Source organism: Heliangelus exortis, chromosome 17 (assembly GCF_036169615.1).
Source record: "Heliangelus exortis chromosome 17, bHelExo1.hap1, whole genome shotgun sequence".
NCBI lineage: Eukaryota > Metazoa > Chordata > Aves > Apodiformes > Trochilidae > Heliangelus > Heliangelus exortis.
The window spans coordinates 10624017-10640813 of NC_092438.1; the positions used below are offsets into that span (position 1 = coordinate 10624017).

General features: G+C 58.8%; 1 protein-coding gene across 2 annotated transcripts in view; it reads left to right on the forward strand.

The window, feature by feature from the left end:
- The window catches only part of RAI1 (retinoic acid induced 1), a 71087-nt gene that overhangs the window by 51927 nt on the left and 2363 nt on the right, over positions 1 to 16797 (forward strand). For both annotated transcript variants that reach the window (XM_071761155.1, XM_071761154.1), the window contains one exon: positions 11108 to 16733. In XM_071761155.1, coding sequence (XP_071617256.1) covers positions 11124 to 16733 — 5610 coding nt within the window. In that variant the 5' untranslated portion in view covers positions 11108 to 11123. The remainder of the gene's footprint in view (positions 1 to 11107; positions 16734 to 16797) is intronic.

Consider the following 16797-nt stretch of genomic DNA (forward strand, 5'->3'; position numbering starts at 1 on the left):
GGCCTTTGCAGATATAAGCAAACCTTGATTAAAAGCTGCCTGACAGGCAACGGCAGCAGCAAGCAGCAGGCAAGGAAGCTCTCCAAGTCCAAAGGGAGCTGCTTCTGCTGCTGCCGCTGCTGCCTCCATTCTCAGATGTCCCTGATCCTTTAATCAATCACAGCCACGGAAGAGAAGAGCAAACACCAGGTGCTGGGGCAGAGGTATGTGCCTGCATTCGTTCAGCCGCAGCCGAGGCAGCGGGGCGGCCGCACGCCTTCAGCTGGAGGTATGGAGCGGTCCTGCCCTTTTATCTCAGGGGCTGTGTCCCTCTGATGTCCCTGTGGGACCTGGCACAGCGGATGACACCCCCATGGGCACAGGTAGTGGGATGGGTGCAGGCAGCAGGATGGGTGCAGGCAGCATCTTGCCTGCATCTGCCCCTTCCCCCAGGTGCTCCGGTGAAAAACGCATCCCCAGGGGAGGGGTGGTCCCTGCTCCCATCCCTCTGGCTGTGCCTGCATCACAGTGAGCATGGAAAATGGCATGTTTGGAGCTGGGATGGGGGTAGCCTGGGTGCTGGATCTGGCCAAACCATCCAGCCATCAACAGCAAACCAGGGCCAGGCACATGGGGCTGTGCCCACAGCAGCCCTGGGGGTGGCTTTGGTGGGAAGCTCCATCCTGGGCTGCGTCGAGTGGGCGAGGGATCTGCTGCAGCCCTAAACCACCAGTGTCCAGAGAAACTTCCCCCCGGGGATGATTTGTCACCAAGTCCTGTGTGTCACCACAGGACTCACCTCCTGTTGAGGCTGGAGATGCAGGCACAGGGAAGGGAAAAAAACACCTCATTTTACTAAATCCCAGCAAACCCCTCTGTGTCCTGCCGTGTTTCCCTGCTCGCCAGCAGGAGCAAATGGGGACTGCGACTTTCTTTGCTTTTCTTTTTTTTTTTTTTTTTTTTGCTGTTGCTTATTTTTAGCACCGTGTTTTAATATCCAGTGACAGTGCCCTGGGACGTACCACACTGCTGGTCGGATGAGAAGGTGTCTGGGGCAGAGCCTCTTGATGCCACAAACGAGTTTCCAGCCAATCGCCAGCACAGCACTGGCTAACGAGGCACCCGCCACTAACGGGGGTCCCCAGGGGGGAATGTGGCAGGGGGAGTGGGAGAGTTGAACCATTGCTCTGCGTTTGTCCAGGCTCTGCAGGGAGGGACTTGTTCTTGGGTTTTAAAGTCATTTTTTTTTTTTTTTAATGTTCTTTAATAAGATGGTTTTGGTAATGAGGGGCTGAGTGCCAGCAGCTGCAGCAGTGGTTGAGCTGTGTTGGTGGTTAGGGCTGTGATGGAGAGTGGATGCCCACAGCATGGGGATATTCAGGGGTTTGGTGTCTTGAGCAGGATGCTGGAGCCATGCTGTCCTCAGTCTGCCTCCCCAGAGCTGCTTTTTGGGAAGGGTTGAATGGTTTCCACACCGAGACACACCGCGTGGTTGCATTTTTGGACCTTCAAGTGGCTTTTATCACAGAGATGTGGGGATATGAAGATCTTGTTAGGACCTGGGTAGGAGCTCACCACTGAGTGCAAATCCAGAAGGGTCCCCATGACCAGGGAGAGCCAGGCACATCGTCATGGGGCTGGTTTTAGCCTCAGGTGCCTGCACGCGGGTGCTTCCAGCCCCCAAGCCCATTAGTTATGGATCTTTGTAGAATAACCCTGCTCATCCAGGTGAGCTACCCCGTGTGGCAAAGCCTCTTTAGAAAGGAACAATACTCAGCTCTGGCCGGGCTGCTCATATGGAAATGAGGTGATACAGAAGCCTGGATTGAGACATCACGGGGCAACTCAGCCCCAGACCCCCAGGAATCCCCAATCTGGGTGTGGAGCAGGGGGCTTTGGAGGGCCCGGGGAATGCCAGAGGTGGGGGATGATCCCCAGCCACCTCCCAGGGTCTGGCATCTCCCATGTCTGTGTTTGGTTTTGGGCACCTCAATACAAAAGTTTTTGTATTGAGGTGTTGGAGCAAGTCCAAAGAAGGGCAACAAAGCTGGTGAAGGGTTTGGAAAACATCCCTTATGAGGAGTGACTGAGGGTGTTGGGACTGTTTAGTCTGGGGAAAAGGAGGCTGAGGAGAGACCTTATCACTCTTTACAAATACCTGAAAGGAGGTTGTAGTGAGAGTGGGGTTGGTCTCTTCTCACAGGTGACAGATGACAGGACAAGGGGAAATGGCTTCAAGTTGCATCAGGGGAGATTTATGTTGTATATCAGGAGAAACTTCTTTACAGAAAGGGTTGTTAAGCACTGGAACAGGCTTCCCAGTGAGGTGGTTGAGTCTCCATCCCTGAATGTGTTTAAAAATCAGCTGGATATAGTGCTTGGGGACATGGGTTAGTGGTGGGTTGTCAGAAATAGGATAATAGGGTTAGGATGAGGTTGGACTTGATGATCTTAAGGTCTTTTCCATCCTGAGGAATTTTCAGATTCTATGTCCACACGTGGCCTCAGCAGGAGCCACAGAGCTGCTTCAGGCTGGGATGCCTCTGGGTTTTGGAAGGAGAATGGTCCAGCATGCAGTCTCCAGCCCCATTCCTGCTTTGAGTCCTCCTGACAGCACTCCTGACAGCAGCTTCTGCTCTCTTCACCGCAGCACCTCTCTTGGTTTGGAGGAGCAGAGGGGAAGCCCCCTCTCATCCATTCAACCTCCCAAATTCATCCAGACATCGCTATGTGCCCAGGCATGGTAGTGGAGGTCTGGGGTCCTCCTCCGCTCCCCTCCTGACCTGCAGTCCCACTGAGCTGGGATTAAATCCTCCTGAGAGGAGTTTGAGATGCTGGGATGCTCCACACACAGTCAGGATGTTGGGTTTGAGAGAAGCCAGAGGAAGGTGCCAGAGCAGCAGCCATCCTAATCATCAGGCAGCTTTGGAGCCCATCAAGAGACATTGATGGACATGAAGGGACCCCCCAGATCCAGCTCCAGGATCCCCCCACTGCCAGGGGAGGTCTTGGCAGCAGCGTGGAGGGCAATAAGACCCTCCTGGTGTTTGGCAGCACGTTTCTCATCAGCACGACACGGCGTGCACCGCCGCGGGTGCGCGGCTCGCTGCTATTTAAGGAGCCTACTTGAAATCCACCTGCAAGAGGGGAGAGGAGCACCAGCAAGTAAATAACCCAGCAACCCGCTGGAATAAAAACACCAGCGGGGGCACGCGGGCAGAATGAGAAGAGAGGCAGGGATTTAAGGGGAAAGAAAAGAGAACATGAAGTGGGATCTGGTGATCGAGGGCTCGGTTCCAATCGTGGCCCCATCTTCTGCAGGGATGCTCCCTCCATGGTGGGGATACCCCATCCCCATGGCTGTTGTTAGGGGTTCTTGACAAGTCCCCAGTATGGGCAGGAGGCTGGATGGAGCCCCCACTGACCTTCCCCCTTGGCATGTTTACCACACACTGCCATTTGGGTCTTGCCTTCCTCCCCCCCGCCCCCAACTCCTTTTCTGAAACATTATAAATCAAACGGCTTAAAATGTAAAGCATCAAAAATTCTAAAACCTTCATCTATTATTAACTGTGACAGTAAATTCCACCTCTGAATGTTTCACATAGCAACTGTTACCAGGACTCAGCATCTGAAGCTGAGCAACTTTCCATCACACCGTAATGCCAAGACCGGTCCAAGGAGACACAGTGCTGCTCCCAACACCTTGCCCTGGGATTGGGAGCCCAGCTTGAACTTAACATTACTAGGAGAGGAAAGGAGTTTGGTGCCTGCTTGTCTGCCTGCAGGAGATGGTGTTGGGAGTCCAGCATTATGGTCCTACCCTACCTCCACGATGGACACATAACCCCCATGATTTTCACCATCACCTTAGAGAACTGTAAATAATGAGGATGGGAATGCAGCAGAAATGTTTTTGCAGGGAATGTTGTTTGCTTTTCCCCAGGGCTGGGATCCCCCAGCCTGGTGGATCTCTCTGCTCTGAGCATCAGGGTTGTGGTGAGCTTGTGGTGTGCTGGGTGCCCACAGGGACCAGGAGATGGGCATTAGCCACTGGTGCTTGTTCGTGTTCCCCGCATGGCATCGCTGCCCTGTGTCATGCCCTGTGCCCACAGGCTGGTCTGGTTCTGTCTGCTGCCAGCTTAGGAGGAGCCACGTTGGGGTAGTTTGGGTTAGATTTGGCTGTGTGGCATCACCAGGAGTGTGGCTGGAGGAGGAGAGAGCCCCAGTTCTGCACCTGAAAGTGGTTCAGTGCGAGCTGAGCTGGCACACCAGTATCCCCAGTGCCAAGCTGTGACCACGGTGAGGCTCACACCCTCATCTTCAAGCAACCAAACCCCCTGGCAGCTTGTTCCAGGCCATGCCAGGTGCCACCCACACCCACCATGGGCATCCTGGCCTGGCCATCACCCTTCCTGTAAATTCTGGTGGCTGCCTCTGGGATCTCTGCCGTGCTGGCTGCCACCTCCCTGGGGACAGGCAACAATTTTCCTGCTCTGGAGAATCTTGTGAAGGTTTGAGTGAATCTGGGAAGCAAATCTAATTGGCAACCTGGTAATTCCTCAGGGGGACGTGTACTTTGGTCATATCTAAGTACATTCCAGCCAGTGTTTAAGACATGCTGAATCCAAACTTGGACAGTCAAATACCAGCAGCTCTAAGCTCCTTATCTATTTCAGGCAGATTAACTCCTTAATCATCCCTTTTGGAAGTTCCCTGCCCCAAATTCCTCTCTCCTCCCCTTTTGGTCCACCCCCCCTGTGGTTTTCAGCAGGAACAAAAGGAGCAGATTTTGGGGGGGTGCAAAAGGTTGGGACGATGCCTGTGGTGATTGACAGAGTCAATAACCAGGAACCATGAGGCGTTTGGAAATCAGCTTCCCCCACTCACCTGCCCCTGGATTTGTCTTCAGGATTTGGAGATGGGAAACGTATAACACCAAAATCATTTATCACACAACATTGAACCTTGATTTATTATTTTCAGTGCCCTCTTATTCTGTTTTTTTTTAACCATGATTTTTTTTTCCAACCTCCTTTTATTTCCCCGTTTTCTCAGGGGATTCCTACTCAGCATCCCCCAGCAGAGATCCTGCCAGGGGTACCAGGCTCTGACCATGCTGGCGGGGGAGACACGGCACGGAAATGCTCATTTTTCCCCCCTTTTTTCCCCCCTTTGGCAGGCAGAGGAGGCTGTGCCGAGCCAGGGGGACGCAGCCGGTTCTGGCCACTGTCACTCAGGGGAGTGTCGGAGCATTACGCTTCATTACCGAGCTGTCTGCTGCTGGCAGGAGATGACTTAGAGGGCAGAACCTGGCAGCAGCACAACTGAACTCATCTCCATTGAACAGACCCATCTGTGGGCAGACACCAGGGCACAGCATCTGGGGGGGGGAGTGGGGGGGTGCCCATGACATGGTGGGGCAGGGGGGGTTTGCAATGTGGTCACTGGGTTGGTGCAATTCAGCACAGGGGAACGGCTGCCCCAAAAACAGAGGCTGGAGATTGCTGGGGAAGGTGAAGGGGGTTAATGCCCCCCTAACCATGGGTCCCACTGAGGGGGGAGGGCTCTAAAACACAGGTATAAACGTCCCCATGTGCTCACCAGTGGGGAAGGGACGTGGTGGGGACACGGTGGCAGCGGTGGCAAAGCTCTGTGTCCTCTTAAAGAGGGAGCTGGAGTGCTGGAGGGGGCAGAGCCCAATGCCAGGGTCTGGCCAGCCTGCAGTGGCCTCGTGCCTCCTGGTTTTGGCTGTCACAGTGTGAATTTGCTGAAGGTTTTCATGGCAGAAAAACTGGCTGTGGCTGGGACAGAACCCAGCCTGATGGATCTGGAGGGGATGAACCCAGTGGCACAGCTGGGAGAGCTGGAAATGTCTCGGGGGACCTTTTGGGGTCTCCAGAGGTGCTGGGGATGGAGACACTCCCCAGGGCAGGAGGTTTGGGACCATCAGGGGGAAAATAAGTAAAGAAAAACGGGTGGGTTTTGCTCTGGAGTGTGCTGCCCCAATGGGGAGTAAATTTATTTGTTAAGGAGGGCTCAGACTGAGCAGCAAGCGTCCAGCCTTTATTTCCCTTTTTATGATTTCTTTTCCCCGTTTTTATTTTATTTTTTCCCCTTTTCTCTATTTCTTTTTTCCTTTTTTTTTCTTTTCTTCCTTTTTTTTATTTTTTTCATCTTTTTTCATTCTTTAGTCTTTTTTGTTTGGGTTTTTTTCCTCTCCTTTTCCTTTTCTCCTTTCCTCCCCCTTTCTTTCCTTCTTTTTCCCTTCCCCCCCCCTTTTTTTCCCCTCCCTTTTCAAATCCTTTCCTGCCAGCTGGCATTTGCCAGCAGCAAGGAAAAAAAAAAACAAAAAACAAAACAGCAACTTGCTCTGACTCCCAGAGCCTCCCTTAACCCAACCCTCTGCCAACCTCCCAGCCCTGACATCAGGGACCCAAACCCCTCCCTGCCTTCCTCCAGAAATAAAGGAGAAATATAAAAAAAACCCCAAAAAACAAACCCAGAGGGTGAGAGGATAGAGCTGGCGGATGAGCCGGATTTCCATGCAAGGGGATGAGGTTGGGGAGGCCACGGGCTTCCCCTGGCAAGCACGGGAGAAATTGGGGCCAGCAGAAACGTTGAGTCATGAGTGTGGTTCGCAGGCGTTGGGTTTGTTGTTTTTTTTTGTTGGGTTTGTGTTTTGTTTTTTTCTTTCCCAGAGTGAAATTCCTCACTGGGGAGGAGCAGAGCTGGTGGGGATGAAGGACTGTGCCCCACAAATAGGGCATTAACCTCATGCTGGTGGGATGCACCCCGTTGCAAGGGGGAATTCCCTAGGTAGGTACCCCTCCTTGGAGAGGATTTTTGGGGGGGGTACCCGCCTGGGGAATTCCCCCCGTTGCTGTCTGGGAGGAATAGCCTTATACATAGGGGTTGCAGGAGATGGGGAGACCCCCATCCCTCCTCCTCACTACCCACGTCTGCCCACCCCTGTGTAATGGGCGGCACGGCCCCAGCTCCATTTATCATCATCTGTGGGCAAGTGAAGTGTGGAGGGAACAGCTGCTCCGGTCGGCTGAGCGCCGAAAAAAAGGGGAGGGGGAGGATCGGGGTGATGGAGGGAAGGAGGGAGGGAGAGCCGGGGAGGGGGGGGGGGCTGGCCTTGTGGGTAACGCCCTCCCTCCCCCCCCCCCAAACTGTGTGTGGAGTGGGATGGGGCTGTGGGAGGGGATTGGGTGTGTTAATGGTGCATTTGGAGGGGGGAGGGGGAGCTGGGTCTGAAAGGGGTTTGTTGGGGAGAGGGTGTATTAACGGGGTGTGCCGGCAAGAGGAGGCATTAAAGGGGCTCAGCGGGGGGGGATGCAGTAATGGGGTGCACTGTGCTCTGGAGAGAGGATGTATTAATGAGAAAGAGTGCATTAGAGGGGGCTTAATAAAGGGGTTCAATGAGGAGAGTGTGTATTAGTGGGGTGCACTGGAGACTGTATTAAAGGGGTTCATGTGAAGGAGGGTGTATTAAAGGGGTTCACAGGGAAAAGGGTGCATTAAAGGGTTACACACTGAAGAAGGAGTTTTAACAAGGGGTTTAGGGAGTGTGTTGACAGGGGGTGCACCCAAGAGGGTGCATTGCCCCCCCAAGCTGGGTGCCACTTCCCCGTGCCAGGCACCGCGGGGGTGTCCGTGGGGTACAGGGACAGGCAAGAGGGTGGTTGAGGGTTACCCCCTGCCCCGGGCAAGCCTGCGGGTCCCTCTGCACCGCCGGAGGGGGGAGATTGGTCGGTCTGTCTTGTCTGTTCTCCCTCCAACTCCTCTCATTCCCAGCTCCTGGGGCAGGATGCCTTTTCCTGGGCTGTGCATTCCCCCCTCCAGCTCCCCCCTCAGCTCCCCTTTTCTCTCCTCCCTTAATAACCAAATCCTCCGGAGCAGTTTGCGGTGTGGCAGCCGGCCAGAAAGGGTTTCTTTAAACTCCACCAGCTCGCAATTAAACAAATCCAGGGCTGACGCTCCTTGATAGGCACTTATCCCCTCACGACAGCTACCAAGGGGGAGGGGGTGTCCATCCCTTTGCTCCCCTCCCACCCAGTGCCACCTCGAGTCACCCCTTGGTGGTGGAGCGAGGGTTGGGTGATAAAGGGAACGGGGGTCCGAGGTCCATGGCGAAGCAGCAGCAGCCCTGCTGCTATTTTTAGCCGTCGAGTCCTTGCTTGTTGATGGCGCAGCGGCCAGGGAGCAGCCGGGCTGGGAGCGGGGGGGGCTCCGGATAAGTCCCTCCCGGGATGAGCAGCAGCTGGGAAGCGCGGCTGGAATGCGGGAGACAAGGGGATGCAGAGAGCATGGGGAGATGCCCGCTGCCCCCCGAGACCGGGCGTTGGGGGTCTTGAGTGCTTACCGAGGGTCCCCAGCCACGGAAGATCCTGGCCTGACTTCAGAGGGCTCCGGATCCCATCCTGCCGCGTCCCTGGCCAGCCCAGGGGAAGGGGGAGGAATGGAAAGCAAGCAGGGAAGGAAGGAAGGAAGGAGGGATTGGAGGGGGAGGAAAGGAACACCAAACTCAGCCGCGCAGCACAAATCCTCCTCAGCAGCAGGCGGGCTGAGAGCCACCCTGCAAGCGGGTGTGAGTGGCTGTGCCAGCCTGGCAGTGCCACACGGGGCTCCGGATCAGCCCCGGGCTCTGCAGCACGGCCCCGGGTCATGCACAAGGTGATGCAGCGGGTCCTGGCGTGTCCCTTAAGGGTGACACCAGCGCTGTGCTGGGAGCCGCGGAGCTGGCTGGGCTGTCCACATGTCCCTGAGGACGGGATGCTCCCGAGTGGCCGTAGCCAGAGGTGTGCGCAGCTCCTTGCGCTGGGGGGGGCACAGGATGATGCTGGCTGCGGGCACCATGATGTCCCCAAGTCCCCGCCTCCTCCTACACATGCCTTGGGGACCCGGGCCGTGAGCCCTGCCTGCAGTCGTGGTAGCTTTGCAAGGGCCACCAAGGGCGAGCGTTTTCCTGCAGCCATGTCCGATGGCTCCGTTATCGATTCCCATCGTGGGGGCAGCAGGACCTGGGCTGGGAACTTCTTCAGAGCCGGGAGAACACATCCAGCAGGGGAGTGGAGGGGGGAGCGAGTGTGCAGGGCCCCCGGGACGCGGGGAAGGGCCGTAACCTCGTTGCTGTCGACAGCTTGATTTGATGCCATTAAAGCGTTTGCTCGGAAACAGCCTACATCAGGCGGCAACATCTGTTACAGCCCTTCTCCGGCAAAGCCGCGGCTGAGCTGAGGGCAGAGCTGGCCTCCGGCTGCTGCTGGTGATGTGTCTGTCCCCTCCCGGCCCCCAACAGCAGCGGCCGCTCCCCCCGACCCCCCCCGGTGTGGGGGCTGCAGGAACTCCGGGGCATGCACAGCCAGCAGGTCTGCAAACCCTGCATGGATCACAGCCTGCAAGTATGGAAACCTTGCGTGCATGCACAGCCTGCAACTCTGCCAACCCTGAGGGCAAGCTCAGCCCGCAAGTGTGCAAACCCTGCATGTGTGCACAGCCTGCAATTGTGCAAACCCTGCATGTGTGCACAGCCTGCGTGCATTGGCACCCTGCAGGTACGGTCCCCTCTGTGCATCCCCTCCTCTCCGTGCCGGTGAGCAGTCAGTCCCCTCGCACCGCGTGCTTTTGCTCAGCCTGGAACTGTCTCAGCTGTTTGGAAAATGAGCAATAATTAATTAATAACAGTAATTAATAATAAAAGAGAAAGGGGGGTGGGGTGGGGAACCTCCCCTTAAAGCACCAGCCCGGGGTCTTCTCAAGCTGATTTCATTTTTCAAACCTGCTCCACGTGGAGCGAGGGGCCCTTTTCTGCCTTTAATTTTCTCGCTGCCGCCCGGGGCAGCCCCAGAGGCCTGGCTTTGATTTTGCTGCCTTTGTTCCATCAGCCCCGGCACAGGACAGGGCAGCACTGCGCGGCGGTACCGGGTTTCTCATTGACTCCTCTTTTCCCTGGGATTGAGGCTTTAACTGCATCTAGTGGCTTGTGCAGCTTGTGAGATGTGGGCATGGAAAGCAACCAAAAAAGGGGATGGGGCACCGAGGGGGCATGGTGCTGGGCTGAAACGGGTGGCAGCTAAGCCAGCACCAGCCGTGCCAGAGGGCAGCATGTGACAGGAAGGATGTGTTCCCCCTGCCACTGAGCCACTCCTCTGCCTCCGAGCTCAAACGGGTGACCCAGATGCTTCCCAGCACCTACCACAAGCAGGGCTGGGAAATTGGGATGTTTAATGCCGACGGTGGGGGGATCAGTTTCCAGATGGGATCGCACTGGAACAGGGGAGATTGGCTGGGGGCTGCAGGAGGCAGCAGCAGGCAGAGACAGGCAAAGCCAGCAAGTTTAAATGACTTTTTTCTTTTTCAGCAGAGCCTGCGGTTCTGGCCCTCCCCGATGCTGCTCCCAGTAATTAGCCCAATAATTAAAAAAGAATGGTGATAAGCAGGGTGTTCAAAGGGCCTGACGGGTTCCCTGTGTCCCTGGGGGGGGAGGGTGGGGGATGAAAAAAAGGGGGCTGGGAGACCCTGACATGGTGCAGGGGGTCCCAGAGAGGCATGGGGCAGGCAGGGAGGAGGTTTGCAGAGCAGGGTGGGCTGCAGAGGTGGGGAAGGTCTCAGCTGGAGGGAGACTTGGGGACCCCCAGGGCTGCAGGCACCTGCTGTGGAGCAGGGAGATGCGAGGAGAGGTGACACGAGGCCAGGCGACGTGATGCGGGGTGACACGCTGCCATGGCAGGCAGTGCGAGGTGATGCAAAGCCAGCTGCTGCGATCTAGGGCACCAACAGGGCAGCGGGCTGCAAGGTGATGTGATGCAGGGTGATGTGATGCAAGGTGACAAGATGCAGGGCGATGCAGAGCACTGCGATGCGATGCAATATGATGCTGTGCAGGGCAACGCGATGCAAAGCAACGTGCTGCGAGGCAATGCGAGGTGATGCAGCGCAGGGTGCCACGCTCCAGGGTGCCAGCCAGGGCGATGCAGTGCCGGCAGGGTGATGCCATAGTGAGCAGGGCGATGCTCCTGCGGTGCAGGTGACACGGCCCCTCTCCGTGCCCGGCCGTGCTCCCCAGCCCCGCCGCGGTGGCCGAGGCTTCATTTGAATTCTCGCCTCTCTCTCTTCGCAGATAACGAGCCCGCGCCATGCAGTCCTTTCGAGAAAGGTGTGGTTTCCATGGCAACCAGCAGAGCTACCAGCCGACTTCACAAGATGCATCACGCCTGGAGAATTACAGGCATCAAAGTCAGGCAGGGCCGAACTGCGAGCGGCAGAGGCTGGTGGCAAAGGAGTACTACAGTCAGCAGCAACTGCCTTACCCAGGCTACGAGAACAGCGCGGTGGAGAAATACCACCGGGGGAACAAGCAATTAGCAGGGCAGCAGCTGCAAGGCAGGCCAGCCTTTTCCAATTACGCCGTGCAGGAGAACAGCCCTTACCCGGCCCGTTACTCGGGGGACGAGAGCCTGCAGGGCTGGGGCAGCCAAGCGCAGGCGCTGCCGGGTGGCGTGGCCAAGTATGAGGACAGCCTGATGAAGAAGACGGCGGCGGCAGCAGCGCTGGTGGGCGGGCGGCCGTACCACGAGCCTGCGACCACCCCGCTTCCCTTCCGGACTCACTTCCAGCAGCAGCAGCAGCAGCAGCAGCAGCAGCAGGCACCACAGCAGCAGCCGCCTGCGCTCCCCTACCCCAAGCTGCAGCGGCAGAAGCTGCCGAATGACGTCTCCTCGCCCATGCCCTTCTCGCAGAGCCCTCACTTTGGGCAGCACTCACAGTCCTTCCCTGCCTCCTCCACCTACTCCTCGCCACCGGCGCACTCCTACAAGAGCTGCACGGCACCCTCGGGGCAGCCACCGCTGGAGCGGCCCCTGAGCAGCGCTGCCAGCCTGGCCCCTGGCCCTCGTGTGCCCAACCTGCATGGCTACCAGGCCAACCGCATCGGCTACGAGCAGCCCCCGCAGCCCCCACCGCAGCCCCCGCAGCCACCGCCGCCGCCGCAGCCCCCGCAGCCACCACAAGCCCCGCAGCCTCCACAGTCCTTGCAAGGACGGCATCATGGCCCGGAGACCCTCCACTACCAAAACCTGGCCAAGTATCAACATTATAACCAGCCAGGTCAGACCTACTGCCAGGGTGATGCGCCACCCGTCCGGACCCCAGAGCAGTACTACCAGACCTTCAGCCCCAGCGCCAGCCACTCGCCGGCCCGCTCCGTTGGCAGGTCCCCGTCCTACAGCTCCACTCCCTCCCCGCTGATGCCCAACCTGGAGAACTTCCAGTACAGCCAGCAGCCGCTGAGCACCGGCGCCTTCCCTGCCAGCATCACCGACCACAGTCACTTCATGCCGCTGCTGAACCCTTCTCCCACCGATGGGACGAGCCCTGATGCTCAATCTGGGAACTGCAAAAATTTGCAGAAGGAGAAACTGCCTGAAAATCTGCTGTCAGACCTGAGCCTGCAGAGCCTGACAGCGCTCACCTCCCAAGTGGAGAACATCTCCAACACTGTCCAGCAGCTGCTGCTCTCCAAAGCAACTGTGCCCCAGAAAAAGGGCATCAAGACCCCATCGAGGACCCCCGAGCAGCTCAAGGGGCAGCACTGCAGCCCTGAGAGCAGCACCTACTCAGCAGAGCAGGTGGGGACCCCCCTGTCTGACCCGCTGAGCACCCCTCAGTCCGTCCATGCCGAGACACAGGACACTGATTATCTGAGTGGGTCAGAGGACCAGCTGGAGAGGAGTTTCCTCTTCTGCAACCAGAACCGCAGCCCTGCCCGTGTCAACAGCAACTCCAAGGCGAAGCCCGAGTCAGTGTCTACCTGCTCCGTGACCTCCCCAGATGACATGTCCACCAAATCAGATGACTCCTTCCAGAGCATCCACGCCAGCCTCCCCCTGGAGACCTTCACCAAGTACGTGACCAATGAACGGGACTGTCCCCGGCTGCTCCTCAGTGCCCTGTCCCAGGAGGAGCTGGCTTCTGAGATCATTGTCCTACAGGACGCCATCAGCGAGAAGGCAGACAAAGCCTGGGCCAACTCACCCATGCTGAGCAAGGAGGCCACCAAGTCCCCTTTCCAAATGGAGAACCACCGTCCCTGCCTGGACTCCATGGTGAAGGGTGCCTGGCCCAGCCAGGGTGACACCAGCACGCTCACTGAGCCTCTCAAGCTGGACAAGGCTTCAGGGGCAAACACAGGGAAGGACTTTGGTGAGGAGGTGTATGAGGGTCCCCAGGTGGAGTTTGCTGCCACCGAGACCAAGGACGCACTGAAGGATGCTGCCCCACTGGCCTTCAACTCCAAGTCCAGCATCCCGGCAGCCACGTCAAGCGCCGGAGCTGCCGGATACAGCTGCTACTCGAACACCACTGCCAACTCGGTGGGGTCCGAGAACACCATGGAGCACTTTGAGTGGCCAGAGGAGAGCCTGGGTGAGGCGTGCCTGCGGTGGAAGGAGCTGCAAGCCACTGACCTCCCGAAGGGCTTGTTCCCCAGCAAATTGGTGGGCTCCTGCAAGGAGAAAAAAAATGCCTGTGGCTTGGATCTGTGTGATGGTGAGCAACCAGCCAAGAGCGAGCCAGCTCAGGACTTCAGCCAGCAGGCGATGGAGGAGGAAGAGGAAGAGACCTTGACCTATGATGAGGCCACGAAAGCAGACAGTGAGAGGTGGCTGCAGGACACCCGGCACTGCTGCTCGGCTGGGGATTTCAGTGAGATCCCCATCATTTCCTCACCAGAGCTGAAGGAGTCGGACCTGGAGGCAGAGGAGTACTCCTCACTCTGTGAGCTGCCTGGCTCAGAGCAGAAGTCGGTGACATACGATGCCTCGTCGCCAAAGCCCACAGAGATGCCTGCTGTGCTGTCCTCCAGTGAGGTGCCCATGTCTGCTGAGGAAACCGTCAGCACGGTGGAAAAGGAGAGCTCGGCTCCCACCCCACGCCTCTCTGGCCAGTCCATCATCCTGCTGGGCCCTGCTGTGGGCACAGAGACTAAGGTGAAGAGCTGGTTCAAGTCCTCCCTGCCCCACATCCAGCCAGAGGATGAGAGCGGTGGTGGGGAGACGTCCCACCCAGAGGTGGCCAATGCTGAATCTGCCCCGTCGGTCATGGTGAAGCAGCCTCTCACCCCTGAGAACACGCTGGGCAAGACGGAACCAGTCTCGCGGGGAAAGAGCCTCCGCAACAAGAGGGTCCACTGCCGGCTGCCGGAGGAAGATGGCCCTGGCAGTGCTGTGCCCAGCCCCTTCAGTGACTTGCCAGCTGCTGGTGGCATGGCCAGTGCCTGCCTCAGGCCAGATGGCCAGGTGGAGATGCCGAGCAAGAATGCCCAGAGCCAAACACCCCGGTTTCCAGCTGAGGGTCTGCCGGCACGCATGTGCACTCGCTCCTTCACCGCCCTCGCCGAGCCCCGTGCCCCAGCACCGCTGGAAGGGCTGAAGGCCCCCTCACACCAGGAAAAGTTGGGGAAGAAGCCAGGCTGTGGAGTGAAGCAGCGGGTGGCTTTCAAAGCCAGGAAACGCAGTGGCCGGTCAGCCCCCAAGGTGGTCCAAAATGCTGGCGATGCCACCCTCTTGGTGCCAGGCTTGGTGACAGTGGAGGAGGCGGCAGGGCCAACACCACCAGAGGGGGACATGGTAGAGGCTGGGGAGAGGGACCAGCGGTCGATGATCCTGCGCTCCCGGACGAAGACGCAGGAGGTTTTCTACACCAAGAGGCGGCGAGGCAAGCGGGCAGCTGATGTCCGGCTAAAGAACTGCAAGGTGCCCAAAAAGCTCATCTCCAATAACCACCTCCCACCTGCTTTCAAGCTGGCAGCCCCGGGCAGCCCCCATAAGGAGGGCAAAGTGGGTGCCAGGATGAAGCTCCCCAAAGCAGGGCCAGGCATGGGGGGCAAGATATCTGAGCGGTCCCTGCACTCACTGAAGAGGAAGTCTACCTTCATCTCCCCCATCCCTGCTAAGAAGAGGAACCTGGTTCTGCGGAGCAACAGTGGCGGTGTGAAGGAGGAGAAGCAGGAAGCCACCCCTAGCCTATTTAAGAAGATGCCAGTGGCCAAGAAGGTGAAAGCCAAGCTGCCCCCCAAGAGCTCCGGCGAAGCCATCCCAAAGCCCCCCCTGCCGAAGGAGGCCCCTGACGTCTGCATCAAGATCACCTCCCGGGCAGCCTTCCAGGAGGCCACCAAGACCAAAGTGCTGCCTCCCCGCAAGGGCCGCGGCCTCAAGCTCGAGGCCATCGTCCAGAAGATCACCTCTCCCAACCTGAAGAAGTTCGCTTGCAAACCTGCAGCCACAGCAGCAGCGGCCACAATGGCCACTTATGGCACCACCCTGGGCCCCGCGGGGGCGGAGAGGGAGCGAGCGGTGAAGCACAGCGGGGTGGCCCCAGGTGATATGCGGCTGCCCAAACCGGTGGCAGCACAGAAGATGCCCACTGCACCGATCGCCGAGCAGCTCTGCCGAAACCCCAATGGCCGGGCACCAAAGGGGAAGCTGGGTGGTGGAAAGAAGGTCTCTGCTGAGGGCTGCCAGGGCGAGGCCTGTGCCCCAGCCCTGGGGGTGCAGCCTGGCTCCACCATCACGGCCAAGAGCCTGGGGCTTCTGCCCAAGAAGAGGAACCGAAAGGGCAAAGCAGCGGCGCTGGGCATGGCTAAAGCGCCCATGGGCTCCACTCCGCTGCCAACACTGCCCCGGGAGCGTGTGGCCGGGGCCAGTGGTGGTGGGGAGGAGGCAGTGTGGGAGGGGAAGAAACCAAAGAGCGAGGAGGAGGCAGGGAGTGGCGAGAGTCCCCCTGAGGGACGCCCCACTGCTGGGCCAGCACGGGGGCCCAGGCCGCGGGCCAACCACTCCAACTACAATGGCTACTCCAAGCGGCAGCGGAAGCGGCTGGCCCACGGCAAGGCCAAGGCAGTGCCAGCGCGGTGCAAGAGCCGCGGCAAACGGCGGAGGCAGCAGTCCCAGCAGGCCCCGCTGCTGCAGCCCGCCGAGCCCGAGATCCGTCTGAAGTACATCTCCTGCAAGCGGCTGCGTGCCGACAACCGGGCTCCCCACTTCGCCCCGTACATCCACGTGGAGCGGCGCGGCGAGTTCACCACCACCTGCACCGTCATCAACTCGCCTGTCGAGGAGGCCCGGCTGCTGCGGGGACCGTCGGGGCCAGCACCACCTCCACAGGCAGCCCTGCCTTCTTCCTCCACCATGCACATGGGGCCGGTGGTGTCGAAGGCGCTGAGTGCCGCCTGCCTGGTCTGCTGCCTGTGCCGCAACCCCGCCAACTACAAGGACCTGGGGGACCTCTGCGGGCCCTACTACCCCGAGGACTGCCTGCCCAAGAAGAAGTCGCGGCTGAAGGAGAAGGCGCGGACAGAGGGGCCGGGCGAGGATGCCGCTCCCCCTGCCGCCGCGTCCGAGCGGGCAGCCCGAGGGACGGAGGGCGGCTGCAGTGCTGGCAGCAAGATGGCTCGGCCGGAGGGTTCTGGTGAGGCAGCCAAGCAGAGCTCGCTGCGTTCCAGCCCACGGGGCATGTTCCGTAGGCTGCAGAGCTGCTACTGCTGTGACGAGAGGACAGAGGGCGAGGAGGTGGCCGAAAAGCCCCGGCGGCATGAATGTCACAAGGCCGAGTCCCTGCCGCAGGAGCCGGCAGGTGACACGCAGGAGCACTGGCTGCACGAGGCTTGTGCCGTATGGACCGCTGGGGTTTTCCTGGTGGCGGGGAAGCTCTACGGGCTGCAGGAGGCCGTCAAGGCAGCTGCTGACCTGGTAAGAGCTCGGCTGCCCACCTGGCTGGCGTGGCACCACAGGGTGGTATCTCCTGCCAGCCTCC